The sequence below is a fragment of the Aphanomyces invadans genome, assembly GCF_000520115.1.
Source record: "Aphanomyces invadans strain NJM9701 unplaced genomic scaffold supercont1.3, whole genome shotgun sequence".
In the NCBI taxonomy this organism is placed as follows: domain Eukaryota; phylum Oomycota; class Saprolegniomycetes; order Saprolegniales; family Verrucalvaceae; genus Aphanomyces; species Aphanomyces invadans.
In genome coordinates, this window is record NW_008580148.1 from 822,456 (window position 1) to 835,378 (window position 12,923).

At 55.7% G+C, this 12,923-nt stretch overlaps 5 protein-coding genes across 5 annotated transcripts; 2 read left to right on the top strand and 3 right to left on the bottom strand.

Moving 5' to 3' along the window:
* Positions 1-1,789: 1,789 nt before the first annotated feature.
* Positions 1,790-2,776, bottom strand: H310_01935 (hypothetical protein). The gene has a single exon (XM_008865283.1). The coding sequence runs from the start codon at positions 2,720-2,722 to the stop codon at positions 2,063-2,065; it is 660 nt and encodes a 219-aa protein (XP_008863505.1). The 5' UTR covers positions 2,723-2,776; the 3' UTR covers positions 1,790-2,062.
* Positions 2,723-4,620, bottom strand: H310_01936 (hypothetical protein). The gene is made up of 7 exons (XM_008865284.1): positions 4,383-4,620; positions 4,226-4,330; positions 3,938-4,183; positions 3,773-3,873; positions 3,660-3,724; positions 3,402-3,618; positions 2,723-3,349 (listed from the first exon to the last, which is right to left on the bottom strand). Exons 1-7 carry the CDS (start codon positions 4,607-4,609, stop codon positions 3,111-3,113), a joined length of 1,200 nt encoding a protein of 399 aa, XP_008863506.1. The 5' UTR covers positions 4,610-4,620; the 3' UTR covers positions 2,723-3,110.
* A 334-nt stretch (positions 4,621-4,954) lies between these two features.
* H310_01937 (hypothetical protein) lies at positions 4,955-9,013 on the top strand (the record flags this gene model as incomplete). The annotated part of the gene is made up of 11 exons (XM_008865285.1): positions 4,955-5,924; positions 5,983-6,318; positions 6,371-6,922; positions 6,968-7,158; positions 7,206-7,250; positions 7,310-7,521; positions 7,567-7,724; positions 7,768-7,854; positions 7,907-8,035; positions 8,084-8,470; positions 8,524-9,013. 11 exons carry the CDS (start codon positions 4,955-4,957, stop codon positions 8,958-8,960), a joined length of 3,504 nt encoding a protein of 1,167 aa, XP_008863507.1. The 3' UTR covers positions 8,961-9,013.
* Positions 8,964-9,785, bottom strand: H310_01938 (hypothetical protein). Its single transcript, XM_008865286.1, has 4 exons — positions 9,539-9,785; positions 9,392-9,486; positions 9,270-9,347; positions 8,964-9,229 (listed from the first exon to the last, which is right to left on the bottom strand). Exons 1-4 carry the CDS (start codon positions 9,753-9,755, stop codon positions 8,993-8,995), a joined length of 627 nt encoding a protein of 208 aa, XP_008863508.1. The 5' UTR covers positions 9,756-9,785; the 3' UTR covers positions 8,964-8,992.
* Positions 9,786-10,586: 801 nt separating this feature from the next.
* H310_01939 (hypothetical protein) lies at positions 10,587-12,323 on the top strand. Its single transcript, XM_008865287.1, has one exon. The coding sequence runs from the start codon at positions 10,595-10,597 to the stop codon at positions 12,239-12,241; it is 1,647 nt and encodes a 548-aa protein (XP_008863509.1). The 5' UTR covers positions 10,587-10,594; the 3' UTR covers positions 12,242-12,323.
* Positions 12,324-12,923: the final 600 nt, after the last annotated feature.

Consider the following 12,923-nt stretch of genomic DNA (forward strand, 5'->3'; position numbering starts at 1 on the left):
CACATCGACATCCTGAACACAGACTCAATTCCATCGTCGTCTTCAACATGCTGCGGGGTCACGGAGCTGTCATGAGCGCTCTTGTCGGCAAGCGCCTCAAGACATGGGTAGTGGTGACTTGGCCTTGGCGTCGGGCAAGATCAACGCCACGCCTCCGTGCAATGATGTCCACTGAGGACATGCAACGCCCAAAGTCGATCTCCTGCGGTTGACGGCGACCGCGTCAACTTATCGTGTCGCCGTCCAATGCATCGGCGTTGCTCGCCCCAATGTTGACATGACTCTGACCAAGGCATCACAAAGTCCACACATGAATAGGAGTGCACGACCCCGCCCAGATCAACCTGCATTGCGCACCTGTTGGGCGGCAGTCCATCGCGACCTGGCTCGCGAATGCCGTGCGAGGGCAGCACTGGCTATAGCTCGCCGCGCTCGCGACCTTACGCCAGAGACATTTGGTGGAGTACACAGTACCGACTTCTTGCCTTCCAATTAAAACATGCCGTTCAAATTTTCACGAAAACGAAGCAAACAGGTCGTACATCAACACATTGTACGGTTAAATCGAAGTTAAACCAAGCGATCCATTTTGGCACACAAGGATATCTTGATGTTTGTATGATGTCATTTATTCGTACGAATTTTCCGATTAATGTAGGAGGTTTTACCTAATGGGAAAAACGCTTGATTAACGACAATCAGTTGAGGTTTAACTTATATAACCATGACGTTTAACAATAAAAAGTCGACACCTCAGAATATCGCATAGGTGCCCTTCAGCGCCGACCACTACATATTTGGAAATTTACGTATGCTGCAACTCCGAGTATGAAAAAAATTCGCGCATACTATACATCTGCAGTCCATTTCATGTACTTTTCGAAAAACCCGATCGCTGTCCTGAGTTGACCCTTGCATGGGGCGGTAGCACTTGCGTACGCAATGCCATTCCGGGGGTTAAGAACTTGACAAGTGAAAGCGATGTCAAGCAGTTGCTGATGTTGTATTGGTGGCGTACAAGTACATCATTGAGAATTTGGTTATTTCACGTCAGGAACACAAACACGCGCTTTCGCGAAAATTTGGATGTTGGTGTCATGAATGTTCGTCGAAACTGCCGGATAAATTGGCAAATCGATTTGATTGGCTGATGCCCGAGCAGAACGAAAACAGGACGGCGCCATCGAGATTTGCTATATCTTCGCAACATGCGTTGCGGGGTGTCTTCCTCCGACTCTTCAGAAAACTTATCAAAATCTCGGATTCCTGCGACAACCTGGTGTTCCATGCTGGTGGGCTGTCCATCCCGCGGATCGGGGGTGCCTGCTTTTCGCACGCAATTTCTCAAAGTCTCAGTAAAATACCTGTCACGAATACTAGCCAATCAGATGCCGCGATTAAGAAATGGACCAATCCGATCGATGTTGGAGGAGTGTACAGGACACTTCACCGAGCAATGACCATGTATGGTATACCTCTCCTCTTTGGCAGCCCATCCATCTATCACACACCCGGAGCCAACCTCAAGTTGGCAGGTCGTCGCCAAGGCGTGTCACCTGTTCAGGATGCGTATTCATGTATTGCATGGGCGCTCGTAGGCCATGGAAGTGGTCCCGGCATTCCTTCGGTTAGATCAACCGTCTGCACTTGAGGATGGAATGTTGACTGGATCCATAGATCTTGTTTTTTATATATCATAGACCAATACAAATCCCAAGATTAAGGATGCAATAAAATGCGGATCCAACTCACAACATGTCGCTGCCCAAGCAACGGCATTCACATACAAGCGGTCTTTTGACACAAGTCATCCAACCATGCCAAGTGCCCCCGATCGTCGTGCAAGGTCGTCGAGCGACCTCGCGATCGCTGCTGCGCGCGGGGACGAAGAAGCGGTCCGCATCCTTGAGATCAGCATCACCACAGCCCCGTCCGCGGACGTGGAAGCCATCGTGACCAACGTGTGCGTGACTGGAGACTTTGCCGTGTTTGATCGCGTCGTCATCGCCAACTGGTCCGCCATCGCCGACCGCTTATTGTCGACACACCATGGCCTTCGCCATCAGTTCGTCAATTCTGCCGTCCAGGGAGCCAACCTTGACATTATCCGCACGATGTGTCGACTCACAAACTTGGACGTCACCGAAGTTGAGGATCGTATCCCGGCACCCGCCTCGTCGTCTCCCCCAGAGGGATTCGAGTTTAACGTTGTCACACCGCTCCTTGTTGCTTCCGTTGGCGGGCACATCGAAGTGGTGCAGTACCTTCTCGACCAAGGAGTGGATGCCAACGCTGGACGTACTCGCGATGGCAACTCGCCGCTCGGCATGGCGTCAATCCACGGCCATGCTATGGTCGTTGACGCTCTCTTGGCCGCGGGGGCTAGCGTTAGCCACACGAACGCCAAGGGCGAAAACATCCGTGCACTGGCCGCTGCGTTCGGGCACACGGACGTGCTGCTGGCGCTTCCTCGGGCAATTCGAGGCGGTGGCGTCATGCCGCCGCCAGCGCGCGTGCATGCAGTGGACGAAGCATCGATACGCAACAAGATCCAAAGTATCAGGCAGTCTTCGAGCCACACGGAGTACTCCCTGGCGGAGCGTGGCGGGGACGTCGATTTGACGCCTCTGCAGCGCCGCATAGCTGTCGTCAAAGCGCGCATGGAAAGCAGTCGCAAGTACTCGACCCCGACCTCCAGCGACGACGAAGTGACCAGCAACATTGGCTCTCGCGTGTTTTAATTCATATCGATATATTTATGCTTGCCAGCCAGTGCCATGTCGAACGCCGCTCCAACATGCCGCGGTTTGTGCAGGTCGTATCGAATAGCCAGCCAGGGACTGCCACCTCGTCGAGAAGGAGGCGGAGCTGCTAAGTTTGTCGTCTTTGCACATGCCATCGAGTGCCACCGCAACACAGACCGCCGCGGTACACCAACTGGATGAGAGGTGCATGACCCACTCATGTATGCTGCAGCAATCGCGACTCGGACTCTTCAGAAGCGTACACCCGCTTCACTTGTCTACTTTCCAGCATAATTGGGCTGGCCCAGACTCGCTGGGGCCACGTGCGCTCGGACGTCGTGTTTCTGGTTCTTTTGAACGTCGCGATTACATTTCTTCGCCGTCGCTATCGTCGCTGTCGACGGCCGAGTCGAGGGACCAGTCCAACTCGTCCATGGATTCGATGAATGGATCACTGTCGTCGGAATCGTTGGTCAAGTTGTAGCCGTCCATGGCGGCGTTGTGCATCCAAGATTCATCCTCGTCCGAGCTGTCGTCGCTCAGGTACGTTGCTGTCCGGCAAGCTGCCCACAACACGTCGATGTTTGTGTCCTGCGCTTCCCATTCTAAATCCACGGGTGTGTCAGCCACAGCAGGACAAGATGCTGTCGCTCGTACGCGGCGACACGTCAAACACAAACGGATTCTGGCCAAAGTTCCACTCGATCGCGTCGGAGGTGTCAACGCCGACGACAGGAAACAACGGCGAGGTCGGCCTGCACGGGATGGGAGGGCCAGCCGCTTGGCCATTGAGAGTGTACACGATAGACGAGTGGTCAAGGAGCAGGCACCCGACTGTGTCCCCACAGCCAAACGTTGGTCCGTACGGTTGGCCCTGCTGGATTTGTAGACTGGTCGAGATGGGGGTCAACGTACATGAGATGATCGATGGAAGGCATGCCCGTCGTCGCTGTGGTAGCCAAAAGACATCCCCCGCCAACCTGCCATTGCATGAGATGGCCGAGGCGATGTGTCGTGCGGAGAGGGACCTGGCTGGTTCCGGATCACGTTAAAATCTTGGTCAGCTACCCCAATAGCGACGCAGTTGAGTTCAGGAAGGATCCCTTGTTGGGCATGAAAGACGTTGGACCTATGCAAAGGAATCCAAGGCGGAAGTGAGTACTACGGCCACACAAGACATGGCGCACCCATACCGTGGTTGGTCTGTGGAGGATGGAGGGCAAGGACGAATACTGACTTCAAAGTACCCATGTCGAGTTATTCCCACGGCGTAGTAATCGCTTCCGGGACCACCGCGGCGCCGATGAACCGTCACATGGAGGTCTGTCCAAAATGGCGCGTTCGCACGGACGCATCGGTCAGCACCCGCAGCGTTGCCGTCGTAGGCTATCGTAAGTGGAGCGTCCGAATGGCCGGTGGCGTACTCAAGGACGCGGAACCTGCTGGTGTATTCAAATTCGCACAGGTTTAAAGGAACGTACCGATGTTGGGGAACCAGTCCGGCCGTCACATGGGTGTAATTGACATCGGCAAACATGGGAACTCGATGCACAAGATGTGTCAAGAACCGGAAACAAGCGCTGTCCCTGACAAGTTGTGTGAGTTTGAACGCTCTTAGCATGAGAGACTCGAACGTACGAGTTGAATTCCTGACGCACCATCTCGGACACGATGCAGGGAACAGATCGGTCCAGCTTGAAGTTCACTGAGTTCCATCGTCGGTAGAACTGGTCCTTCCACAGTGTCGAGTCGTCGTGATGCACCATGTCGGAGAAGATTCGGCATGTGATCGAGATGCACTTCAGGTCCCGCGTGCCCAAGTGGCCTGCAATCTGGCGAAAGATGTCGCCGTGGACGAGCTCCATCTTGTCTCGAGCTTGAAGTCTGGTAAATAGTGTTCGAACGTCAAGGGAAAAAATGCAAATATTCAGCGAAATTCAATCGAATTTCGCTCCATTTTTCATCAACTGTAAAGTGGCGATCCTTCCAAGCAGAGACCAAACGCCACCGTCCGAGCCATTCCAGGGATCTGGTCGAGTCGCACACGGGACGGATCTCGCGATTGAGGTTGACGGGTTGATTGCCTGCCCGCTTCAGCTCGATGTAGCCGCTGCTGTCCTTGAGTGCCCGACACTTGCCTGCTTCCACCGGAATTCCAAACCCAGCGATCCAATTATCCGGATATCGCGTCTTTTCAAACGGCAGGCAACATGGGCAGCACTCCCAGCTCGCTGCACTACGACGGCACGCAAGTGTCGCTCCTTCCGCAGTTTGTTCCATTGGCGAAATGCGTCACCGTGAGTCAGGTGGAAGCACTTGGAGACAAGCTGAGTGCGACGACAAAGACAGCGTTCTGTACGGTGGACGAGTTCCGAGATCTGATGGGACTTGGACCTCATCTCGACCTGTACTTGCGGTACCTCTTTGAATCGCTCAAGACAACGCCAGAGTCAGAAAAAATCCACGTGATGGACTTGCTTGCGGCGCTTGCCGTGTGCACGTCGACGAGTGCGTCACTTAGGGACAAACTCGACGTGCTCTGCACACTCTTCACGCACAAGACAGCGCAGCGTTTGAAGGAGAGCGACGTCGCTATTCTGTTTTTCAGTGCCGTCAACGGTCTCAAAAAGATCACGATTGGCTTGGAAGACACTTGGAACGCCACTGGGCGGTCCACGAGAGACATTGCCAAGGAGCTCACGTCGGCGTGTTGTCTCGACATGGTGGACGGCCACCAAGTGACCAAACCGTCGCTGCCGCGTACCGAATTTATTGCGTGGTGCCTCACGTACAAGCCAGTGGTGTACGTGCTTCGGCACTTCATCCCTGGTGACATCCTGAACCCGTCGACGGTGCTGGCCAACTCGTCTTTCTACTCCAAGCTCGCCAAGCAAACCAAACTGTACGAGACGCTGCTAGGTACGATGAACCCGTCCGAGAACCTGCGCATCGAGAGCCTGGTCCAAGCCACGGCCACCGTCAAGATCCAAGCAATGTGGAAGCGTCACGTCGCACGACGGGTGATGGGCGAGAAGCGCGCAGCCAAGAATTCAACCATGAACGGCGCTGCGATTACGATCCAAAACTACGCAAAGAAGAAGAAGAACTTTGTCGCCGTCATGCAACGCGCCGCCGTGGAACGCATGGCATTGAACGGCGCGCTGCTCACGTTTGGTTCAGGTGCCGTTCCAACCTCTTGTGACAGGAACGAAAATAACCCTCGCAACCAACGACATAGGCATTGGCGTTGGCTCGGGGAACTTGTCAAAGCAAACCAGTGGTCGCGGCGCAGACATGGTCGCCGAGCTCAAGCTTCAGGGTGTGCGGTCGCGCAAGGCCTTTGTCAGTTCGTCCTGCACGTTTGTGGACACGGACCAAGGATGGATGATGTGGGGGCAGTGCCTGCCCATGTATAGCCCCGACACGCAATCGACGACGTTTTCGCACGCGGTTCCAAAACACATTGATTTGAAAGTCGACGTCGCGAGTGTCGCTTGCGGCCGCGGCCATTGCCTTGTCTTGGATACGGCGGCGATGGTGCACAGTTGGGGATGGAATGATCATGGCCAGACAGGTGACTGGCGTCTGTCCAGGGAGAACGCAGGGGGGCATGACCTCCTTCATAGGGCACGGATCCACTCGAGTGTTTCGGGCACGCCATGGCGGTCGGTCGTACAAGACGTACTACGACGAGCGAACGGGGCACTCGGTTGAATACTTGGACGCTCCGTTGAAGTTGCCGTACTTCACCGGTGACATGGAGCAGGACGCGCTGCCGATTCCAATTCGGCAAATCGCCGCCGGTGACTTTTTTTCGATGGTGCTCAGTACGGACGGCCAAGTGTTTTCGTGGGGCGAAGGGTCGGATGGCCAACTTGGACTCGGCCTAGACTGTCCGTTTGAAGTGGGCTACGTCGAGAAGCGACTGGCGCACTCGGCGTTTACATTCACCCACGAACCGCGGGCAGTCGCCGGCTTGAGCCATGTCCAATCCATTGCAGCGTGTGGCAATCGCAGCACGGCGCTGACAGTGGACCAGCGCGTGTTTGAGTGGGGCGACTGGGGGCGTATGCTGGGCGAACACACAGAGCCCGCGTTTCAGCCTGTGGAAAAGGACGGTGCGAGTGGCCTCGGGCTGTGCAAAGTCGCCATTGGCGCGGAGCACACCGTGGCGGAAGGTACGAATCCCAGACATGCCGTCGATCGCTGACCCAATGCACCAGGCGCAAGCGTGTGGCTCGACTTGCCCGAAAAGAAGGCGTTTTCATGTTTTGTCATGCTGGCCGAACACGCGTGCTCGATTGACACGATGCGACGTCTCGACGAAGTGCAAGTCGTCTCGCTGGGCTTTCACTTTGACGATTGTGAAGACGACCAGGCGGACTTGCCCAAGCCCGCGACTCTCTCGCGCATGGTGAACCTGCCATTCTTGCGCCACGGAGGGACTCATGGCGATCCTAGGACAGCGACGGCCGGCAGTCGTCTGCCTCGACGTCGTCGAACATGGTGGGAATTCGACTCCACGCCTCTTGATCCATGCCACGAGCATGACAAATGGATTGTAGGACTCGATGGACTCGAAAGAGATCGAGCAGTCCATTTTGTCGTTGTTAGACCAGCTCTGGGTGAACCGTGCCCACGACTATGTGCCATCTTTGGACCGCATGAAAACAGAGCATCCGTCGATGCAATCGTTGCAGTGGCCACTTGCCGTCAAAACCGGCACCCTTTGCTACAACGACATCGTCGATGAAATCCTCATCGACATCGCTGGACGGTACCGTCATCGATCGTGGCCTGTGTGTTCGACGCCACGTCGTAGGGTCGTTTGCATCGACGTGTGCCCGCCTGAAGGGTATTACGTCGAGCTCATCGCGGGGAACGCCGTCCTCTTGGAAGTCCCGACATGTCCGACCAGTACCAGCCGCCGCGTGACGAACCGCGGCGTTTGGTCGAGCCTGGTGGGCGTGTCTTCCGCAGGTGCCGCCTTGCTTGTCGTGCATCGCAAGTGACGCGATCCTAGCAATGTCCCCATCAATCGAGAATCAAGTCGCCCTCATTCAGTTCACCCCGGACGATCTGTGCATGAAAGCAGCGATGCTACGCCAAGGTGAGGGCTCCTCCTTCTCGTGTCCGACCGACTCGATAGCGTGGTGGTGTAGACAACGTCGTCGACTGCATTACGGCATCGCTTGCACAAAAGGTTGTTGCGCTGCAGGAAGCGGGGGCCCTCGCCGTCGTCGTCGGGTTTGATTTTCACAATACGGAGCCGTTCATGGTCGACTTGCCAGGTGGTCCATATTCCACCATGCGGCATCTCATGGCAATGTGCTTGGCAGTGGATGAAGGTTTGTACATCCCGGTCTTCCTGCTTGACGTGGCCCGATACGAGCAAGTAAACACGTGCTTGGCGTCGCGAGAGGGCCCTGTGGACGTTCGTATGTTTCACAGACCAGATAACACGCCCCGCCTCATTCGCGCAGCGCTGCAGCATGGCGCCGCGGGAGTCCTCCTGCACCAGCGCGCCCCCGTCAGCCCGTCGTCGTCCTTCGAGGAAGATACATCCCAGGGCGATCCGTACATCTATCCGCATCCATTTGATACGAACGAGGCGCCGTTCGTCGGGATGGTGTCGCATTGTCACGGCCAAGTCTTGCGGCTCGCCACACATCTCGACCAAACCAATCACATGGTCGTGGCGGCAAAGTTCCGCGTCCAGGATCGAGGTAGCCACATGTGCCGGCAGCGCGGATATTCAAATCGACAATGCTGCGCTTAGGTCAGTTCTACTCGTGGGGGTGCGCAGCCAACGGCCGCCTCGGCGTCGGCGCTATGGCCGCCCACCCCCATCTCACGGACGGCTACGACGCGCGCACAGACTCGTCGTACCGATGTGCGACACTCCCTGTGGTTGTCCCAGCGCTATGCGGCCGTGACATTGCTGACGTTGTGTGCGGCGCAGCGCACTCGATGGCGCGAACGTCCACGGGTCGGGTGTTTACGTGGGGGCAGGGCAAGGCCGGTCAGCTAGGCCATCGCGAGTCCACCGACAAGGCAGTGCCTACGCTAGTCACGCAGCTAGGCTACGAAGTCGTGGTCGAAATGGCGGCCAACGACATTTGTTCAACCGTTGTGTGCGAGACCCTCCCGACGGACCGGTACGACCAGCGCCGCAAGGAAATCCTATTGCTCAAGGCGGCCAAGCGGAAAGGATAGCTGATGACGACATGAGCGAGTTGTTCCATGAGTTATTTGACATCTTTGGCGAGTTTGGCTTGCAGCAGCGCCAGAAGATCGATAAAACGAGTGGCGTGGCCGCTGATGTCTTTGGAATCCAGTGCGACGCCGGACGTGTTGACCGTGTACTTGCGGTACAAATGAATGGACGAATTCTCGGCCGTCGGTTTGTCGAGGGACAAAAGTGTCTTGGGGATGATCTCGGGGGCGTCCGTTGATTCGAAGAGCTTGATCGACCGGAGTTCCCACTATGGCCATGTGAAGGTCTATGCGCACGATCATGCGTACCTTCTCCCAGAGAGGAGACGGCTGGAGCAGGTAAAAGATGAAATGTTCGGCCTTGGCGACATCGAGGGGAGCGCCAAACTGGGAGAAAGTTGTGAGAACGTGAACGTAACACTGCAAGCAACCTCCTCGCGCTTGATGATATGCCAGTTCTGGGCGTCATCTTCGTGGTGTGCATTTTGCATGAGGCGGAATCGATCCAGGATCGTGACGCATCTTCCTGTGGTTGATATAACGCGTTGGCAGCGACAAGTTCAGTTGGAGCACTCTACCTTGCACGACTTGATCAATCCGAAGCATTGCGGCGTAGTAGTTTTGGAACGACAGGTGGGAAAAGTAGATGGGCGGTGCCTTGAACGTCACTTCGATGCATCGGACATGGTCTCCAGGCGGACAGTTGCTTCGTATTCGCGCTGCGTCGCCCGCTGGCTTGTCTACATTCGGGCTCTCGACCTTGCCGATCGCGACCTTGGTCATCTCACGCAACATCGCGTCTCCTCGGATACAAGTACCATGAAATAGTGTCTCGATATACACTATTTTTGCCCACGTTTTCACACTATTTAAATTCCGACATTTGCATCATGCCACTGTTTCAACTCGCAAAACGGCGGATTACTCACCGGCCATCTTGCCACGTTGGACGAGTCAGCGCCGTGCCGCCACGCTGTTGTGTCGAAGGGTGTTCGCGGATGTCAGAACCAGGAATCGATACCGGCCCGCCCATTCGCAACGTTGCAGTCGATGTGTATACGCAGTCCTGCGCAACAGCGCTTGGAACGGAGACGACGTGTCGATCGGGACAGCGCCTAAAGTAGCCACACGGTAGACGAGTCCACGACTGCGGCCAGCAACCGCACGTGGCCAAGTGGTCGGTGTACAGAGACGCCGTTCCGTGGCGCGGCGGCGGGAGCGGCATCCCTACCACCGGCATCGCTAAGAGGACCGCCACTTGTTGCCGTTCGTTTCACGCGATGGATGGATTCTCCGTCGGCTCAACCTGCTGTTGCCCCCGCTCGACCGCGGTGGCGTCCTGCAGGTACAGCACATTACGTACATCTCAGACCGCGCTTTTTGAGCGGTGGGCCGCAGCGCCACTTGGGATTTGTATGGTTGGTCGAACAATGCCGTTCAAAATATACGACGGTTCTTTCGCATTTTTCGTGCGCCTCTGGATTTCGAACGAATCTTTTTTGGTGGAATTTTACCTGGTCCGTTCAACTATCTTGACTTTTGTATCCAAGTTGAACCTGCGCGAACACCAGCTGGGTGTGACACGGCGAGAATGATATCGAGGCCGACGCAGGTTTCAGTTTGGATTGTTGGCCATGGTCGAGATCAAGACAGCGGGGGGCATCTTCGTGCTCTTCTGCGCCATCAATATGCTCAACTACATTGATCGAGGCATCATCCCGGGCTCCCCACTGCAGTTTGAAGGGTTCATCTCGTCGGTCTTGCACGCCAACGCAAACAACGCGACCGCCGGCGGCGCGGCGAGCAGCGGGGTCAGTACATGGCTCGGCTTCTTGGTCTCGGCGTTTATTGCAGGGTATTCAGTCTTCAGCATCGCGTTCGGCTACTGGGCCATCTACTACCGGCCATTTGTGCTGATTGCGGCGGGGCTTGCAGTCTGGGTCGTGGCCATGTTTCTGTGTGGCCTGGCCGACTCGGCTCAGAGCCTGACCATGCTCCTCGTCGGTCGCATCCTCAGCGGGGTCGGTGAGTCGTCCTTTCAAGCGATCGCGCCATCTTTTATCGACGACAATGCCCCTCCTGCCAAGCGGACTCTGTGGCTGGGAGTGTTTTACTGTGGCATCACTGTGGGCACGGCGGCGGGATACTTCTACAGCGCCATGTTTGCCACGTCGGTGCTTCGGTGGCCGTGGGCCTTCTATTTTGAAGGACTTTTCATGGTGCCGCTCGTTCTGATGTGCATGTTTTGCATCCCCAAGCGGTTCAACCTCGCGGGAGGCCACATGGCGGCCGACACAAAGCGCAAGTCGGTTGTGATCGAAGTGAGTGGGACGCGGCCGTCTTCTGCCGCCGGTTCCTCTTCCAACATGTCTGTCGATACTTCTGCGCAAGAAAGTTTTTTTCAATCGTCGCTGTCCTTCGTCGAGCCCTCCATGTCCATCTCGGGAATGGCAAGTTCAATCGACAAAGAGTCCAAGTCGCCGCTCCTTGCACCACGTATTGCCGTCCATATCGAAATCTGGGCGATCCTAAAAAGCCCGTTGTTCATGCTTGTGGCGATGGGCAGTGCTGCGTACGTTTTCAGCATCTCTGGCCTTGGCGCGTTTGGTCCATCGCTCCTCATTGGGATGGGCCTTTTTGAAGAAAAGTCGGCTGCGATGGTGTTTGGCGCCATTATCGTTGTCGCTGGTACGATCGGCACCCTCCTCGGCGGCCTTTTTCTCGACCGAAGCTGCAGGAGCCAGCCAGACAATGAAGACTTTCGCGTGTACATGGCGACGCGTCAGCTGTGCCTCATGCTCACCCTTGGGACAGTTTTCCTCGTCGTGAGTTGGCTCCTCCTGGACCATGGCCTCGCCCTCACCATCTCGGCACTCTCGATTGCTCTCACGTTTCTCTTTGGGTGTGTCCCGGCGTCCGTTGTCGCGATCATCCTGTCGGTCGACAAGCGGCGGCGCGGCCTCGCTCTCGGGATCAACACGCTTCTGTCCCATGTGCTCGGAGACGTCCCGTCTCCGATTGTGCTCGGGCTCATCAAAGACACCGCGGCCCCCCACTGCAACATCGTCGCCGACAATAAATTGAATCCGCTCTGCGCTGAGGACCGAACTGGCCTCAAACTGACGCTGCTCGTGCCGTATCTGTGGCTCATCTGGGCAATAGTGCTTGCTGCCGTCGCTGTCGAAGTCGCACGCCGTCGGTATACCCGCAGTTTGGACGCGGAAACTTCTCGCATCGTGTCGCCCGCCACCAACGCCCACAGCGTCATGCGAACGTGTTAGATCTTTTTTGGCTAGCTGATTTCATCACCTTATTCTAATATTTTAACTATCTTTCCACGCGGAACTCGTGGGTGTTCGCCAGCGATGCTACGCAGCGCGACGGTGTCTTGGGAGTGAGGTCCATGGAAAGGTTGACAGCTCCCTCGCTGCGGGAGATCCCAACAAGTGCGATGGTCATTTAGCACTTCCACAGTAGGATGACCATAGTCCAGGCCTCATAAAAAGTGGATGATTCCACAATTACTTCCTCCGTTCCGTGCAACTAGAGACATTAGACAAATCCAATGTTTATCAAGTCTTCGAGTTTTTTATTTGCACCCACATACGCTCTTGGAGGGACTAAAATCTATGGTCAGTCATGAATGTTATGGTGAGAGATGCTACCACTGGTCTAAGTTTTTGCACAACGCGAATGATTGGATCAGTTCCTTTGGTGGTTATCCTTCGTCAGTCCCTGAATGCTCTTAGCAAACACTACATCATTTCCAAATATAGTCACTTCGCACCAAAGCACACTGACTCCGACGAAATGGCTCGTAGAGCAAGCCTGTTGTCACAGCAGTCAACACAACTAACGACTCGGAGCATCAATCAAGGTGTCGCACTGCTGGAAAATCTTGAACAGCAACGCCAAGATAAGCGTGCGCGCTACTCTGCCGTTCGACCTGACGACCCCGACAAC

Excerpts from the sequence above, each read along its gene's own strand:
- H310_01935 (XM_008865283.1), bottom strand. The coding sequence starts at position 2,722 with ATGTTGCTGGTCACTTCGTCGTCGCTGGAGGTCGGGGTCGAGTACTTG.
- H310_01936 (XM_008865284.1), bottom strand. The coding sequence starts at position 4,609 with ATGGAGCTCGTCCACGGCGACATCTTTCGCCAGATTGCAGGCCACTTG. Across the intron at positions 3,619-3,659 it reads CCTTCCATCGATCATCTCAT|GGCCAACCGTACGGACCAAC; the intron begins GTACGTTGACCC and ends CAAATCCAGCAG. Across the intron at positions 3,350-3,401 it reads TGTGTTTGACGTGTCGCCGC|AATGGGAAGCGCAGGACACA; the intron begins GTACGAGCGACA and ends CCGTGGATTTAG.
- H310_01938 (XM_008865286.1), bottom strand. The coding sequence starts at position 9,755 with ATGTTGCGTGAGATGACCAAGGTCGCGATCGGCAAGGTCGAGAGCCCG. Across the intron at positions 9,487-9,538 it reads GATTGATCAAGTCGTGCAAG|GAAGATGCGTCACGATCCTG; the intron begins GTAGAGTGCTCC and ends TATCAACCACAG. Across the intron at positions 9,230-9,269 it reads CGTCTCCTCTCTGGGAGAAG|TGGGAACTCCGGTCGATCAA; the intron begins GTACGCATGATC and ends ACATGGCCATAG.
- H310_01939 (XM_008865287.1), top strand. The coding sequence starts at position 10,595 with ATGGTCGAGATCAAGACAGCGGGGGGCATCTTCGTGCTCTTCTGCGCC.